Source organism: Sinocyclocheilus grahami, unplaced genomic scaffold (genome assembly GCF_001515645.1).
Source record: "Sinocyclocheilus grahami isolate Dianchi unplaced genomic scaffold, SAMN03320097.WGS_v1.1 scaffold126.1, whole genome shotgun sequence".
NCBI classification, from domain to species: Eukaryota; Metazoa; Chordata; class Actinopteri; order Cypriniformes; family Cyprinidae; genus Sinocyclocheilus; species Sinocyclocheilus grahami.
Genome location: NW_015505305.1, coordinates 3,452,799 through 3,457,287, shown reverse-complemented (window position 1 = coordinate 3,457,287; position 4,489 = coordinate 3,452,799). Strand labels below are relative to the sequence as shown.

Sequence of the window (4,489 nt, the reverse complement as noted above, 5' to 3'; positions counted from 1 at the left end):
TCTATAGAGAGATTTGTTTTTTGTTATATATATATATATATATATATATATATATATATATATATATATTACAAATGCTCCTATTTTAAAGTAACTTATTTAATGTATTATTTGGATAGTTAAGTTTTTCCATAATAGCCTTTAATTATTAAGTGAAAAATACAAAGCTTACTTGAAATTTACTAGCAATTTCTGCGTGTGATTTTTTTTTTTTTAAGACAGCAATGTTATAATGTACAGCATGAAAAATGGATATTCATTTAGAAATTTGCTAAAGAACAATATATTAAACAATTGTATTGAAAGAATGAATGTTTTTAAAGATGAACTTTGATGACTGCAGAGGAAAAATAAATGTAAAAATAGCAGAAATGAGCATTACACTTGACAAATCTTAAATAAAATCTATTTTTTTTATAAATATAAAAATCTCTAATATTAGCAGATATGAATATATTATGCGTCCTTACTTGTGTTATTTTATTTAGTAATTTTCTATCTGTATTCCATCTCCGTTTCATCTGTTATTGCATGAATGTTTTCAAAATCATCCATACGCTGATCACATGACCTCTCATTCAAAATGCTGCAGCTTTTAGAAAGGAAGGAGTTTCATATCTCTAACCTTGCTTCACTCGTCCCGTTTGTCTCTCACTGTCTCTTCCTATCTTCATCTGTCTTGTTTCTTTTCCCAAAGGTTTGTTATACCACATATTGATGTTTTTGTCGGCTGTTCTCCCAGTGCTTTACACATATCACGCACTGTGTGATCAGCACATATGTTTCCAGTCTAATCCGGTATTGCACATGCTGCCATAAACCCCTCCCATCAGCATCTGTACGATCTGCTTGTAAAGTTCAATAGAGGTGCAGGGACCCACGGGGTCGATACGTGTAAATATTTGATAAATCCTAGATGAATGGTCTTCTCGCTGCTGTTGTTTTGGACAGAAGATCCAAGCCTATGTTCCTGATCACTGACTCACAGCAGTGATATACTAGCCGTCAGCCCCACCGCCCAGTTCACAACAGCTTCATACATCAGAAAGGCCAGCCTTGGGGAACATCTCATTATGTTCCTGCTGTGACTCGATTCATCTTTAATCATCTCAGATTGGGCTGGAACATCACCCAAGAAAAGAGGCTCACATGATTTATTTAAGAGCGCCCGTGAGACGCCAGGATTAATGCTTTGTTTGGCAGTATTGACAGTGTTTGAAAGGATCCTCCTTGGTGGAATTTACTCCAAGACGAGGAAGGCGTTGCGCTCAACTTTAGCTGGTACTAATAACTGCAACATTTTAAGTATTCCCCAGGATATATGGTTTCCATTAATTGGATTTGGATTTACGCCTGTTGTAATCAATGACATGCCAGCCAAAATGCAGAACCAAAGACTATAGAATCCCCAAGAGGTGTCACTCGTATAGTTTTGAATGGGGAAAAATGCAACACTCAATATGGCCGCTCTATCTAACGAAGCCCCGCCTTCTGAGCAAAAGAGCCAATCACTAATCGGTAAAGTCAGCGCATCACTGCAGCTGCCCTTCGAAGTCCCGGTTGCTATAGAAACAGTCAGCGTTCTGAGACATGCGCTTAGGACTGTGTATGCGTGCATGATTTCAAATAGGAAATTTAATCGTAAGCTTAGTGAACAGTTTTGGAGAATTTGATGTTTCCCCATTCAAAGAGATAGGAACTGCACTTGCATGCCAGAGAGGCATTTCAAAGATGGCCACCGAGTGTCATGACTTGTTTTAAAGGGACTTTGGCAAAACAGAGTTTTAAAGGCTTGGAATGAAATACTCACTCTGCAGGTCCATACAGGCCTGGTCGCCCACCATGCAGGTTATGTGCATGTTTTGAACTAGTTATCATGCCGTGCAGTAGAAGGTACATTGCGAGGAGATATGTATGCTTAAAGATAAGGGAAGAAATCCTTCATTCCTGCGGTGTGGCCCCTAGTATATATTTCAGTTTTTCTAAAATTGCTTCAGAATTGATTTGCTTTCCATAGAGGTAATTGCTTTGACCAATTTTTATTTATTTATTTCTTTTTACAGATATTCATATTTTTCAAGGAATGTATTTAATGCATTATTTGTAGGGATGCACCGAAATTTCAGTTTTCGGTTTTTGGCCAAAACAGGAAAAACTTCTGAAAATATGAGCTGAAAATATATACAGGTTTCACTCTCCCTCTAGTTGTCGTCACTGTGCGGTGTGACGCTCTGTTCAATATTCCGCTCTGTGAATGTGCATTCCGTTGAGTTGCTCACGCTCCACTCATGTACCGCTCATGCTCACCGGAAAAGCAAAGTCTCAAATTTTTCAAAACAAAAAACACGCCGACAGGAAATTTCTATGTAGTATACTTTGTACAGCTGTACTGGGCATTGTAGGTAAAAATGACGCTACCCTCTCGTGACGCTATGCTCTGCTCACATGCTCTGATAACAATAGCTTTGTAGGACTATACATTATTTGGATAATTAAACAGAAATCAGTTAAATCTGATGCTGTTGCATAGAACTGAATAAAAATAATATATTGATATTTGAAATTAATATATTTTCTGTTTATTGTTTTACTTTCAATAAAAGTGTGGTTATTTTATTGGCTTGTATTTTTTTTAAATTCAGTATCATTAAAATTATTGAGTTAAATTAAAATGTCGTACAAAATTATTTTATATTATTTAATAAAATAATAAATAATTATTAAAAAAGCATTTTCCATTTCGGTTTCCGGCCAAGTGCGTTCAGAATTTTCGGTTTCGGCCCAGAATTTTCATTTCGGTGCATCCCTAATTATTTGGATAATTACATTTTTAAATAATAACGTTTAATTGTTAAAGGAAAATTGTTAAATGCATTGTGGATGCTATCATTAATTAACTATTATATGCATTATTATAATAATAAGTAGTAGTATTAATACTAATACTATTATTATTGCTGTTGTTAGTATTAGTAGTATTGTTAAATTCATTGTGAATATTTTTATAATAATAAAAATAATAAATATTATGATTTAACTCTGTTATTTAAACATACACATTGCATATTATGTTATTGCATCAGAAAGAAGAAATACAAAATAATTAAAAACTCAGGATATTGTTTATTGGCCACTTGAACATTTAAAATAAATCTGTATTGCTTTAAAGTATACAAACACAATATCCATTTATTTCCCATATGAAATTTCTCATAAATTCCCTTGGTAAAGGTATTTTGCTTGTGGCTGAATGCTTGGACAGGTATGAACATGGGTTTTGTTGAAAACCAACATTTAGCTGTGGAGGGTCTTCAAAGGTGTAATTACACGCAGTACTTGTGTGAACAGTGAACAGTGCCCTCTTCCTGTCATTGCTGGTGCCAAAAAAAATTGGTGTGAAATGTGACGTGACATAAATATTTGTGTCCTTTTGTTTTTGTTTTTTTTCAGGTAAAAAAGGCCTTTTTTGCCTTGGTGGCCAATGGGGTGCGAGCCGCCCCTCTCTGGGAGACCAAGAAACAGAGTTTTGTGGGTGAGTATGTTCTAATAATGAATCCAAAAAATGGCACTGTTTGATATGATAACAAAGACCCTTTTTTGAAAGAACAAGCACCTGATTTTTGATGGTAGAAGTTGTTGTACAGTAGGTATCAAAATTCTTCGTACCCTTTGGTTACTGTCGTCTTATCAGATTCCAAGAGTGTTTTCCTTATCTGCGTTTTCTTAAACCGAGGCTTGTAAGTGGAGCTGCTCTTTGGCAGACTCTCTAAGGGAGTGCAACGTATACGTCCAGATCTCTTTGCCTGGAGATGCTCCTTACTGTCACCCTCTACATACTCAGCAGTCCTCTGATACAGAATCTTATCTGTTACCATGACAAAATTCACTCCAAATAGAAGTGTGTGCTGACCAGATCGCAGCGTTTGCCTCCGGCTCCACAAAAAAAAAATTAAATAATGATTTATTTAAGTTAAAAATAACATGGCGGAAATATTTTATATAATTTATATATATATATATATATATATATATATATATATATATATATAGGTACATCTCAAAAAATTAGAATATTAGAATAAAGGTCTATATTTTTTTGTCACTCATTTCAGAAAGTGAAACCCATATATTATATAGATTCATTACACATAGAGTGAAATATTTCAAGCCTTTATTTCAAGGCTTACAGATAATGAAAACTCAAAATTCAGTGTCTCAGAAAATTAGAATATTACATAAGATCAATAAAAAAAGGATATTTTAAACAGAAATGTCAGGCTTCTGAAAAGTATGTTCATTTCTATGCACTCAATACTTGGTTGGGCCTCCTTTTGCATGAATTACTGCATCAGTGCAGCGTGGCATGGAGGCAATCAGCCTGTGGCACAGCTGAGGTGGTATGGAAGCCCAGGTTGCTTTGATAGCGGCCTTCAGGTCATCTGCATTGTTGGGTCTGGTGTCTCTCATCTTCCTCTTGACAATACCCCAT

At 35.1% G+C, this 4,489-nt stretch overlaps 1 protein-coding gene across 6 annotated transcripts in view; it reads left to right on the top strand.

Annotated features, from left to right (window-relative positions):
* The window catches only part of LOC107590261 (5'-AMP-activated protein kinase subunit gamma-2), a 43,587-nt gene that overhangs the window by 24,418 nt on the left and 14,680 nt on the right, over positions 1–4,489 (top strand). For all 6 annotated transcript variants that reach the window (XM_016278946.1, XM_016278945.1, XM_016278947.1 and 3 more), the window contains one exon: positions 3,451–3,532. In XM_016278946.1, the coding sequence (XP_016134432.1) occupies positions 3,451–3,532 (82 nt within the window). The remainder of the gene's footprint in view (positions 1–3,450; positions 3,533–4,489) is intronic.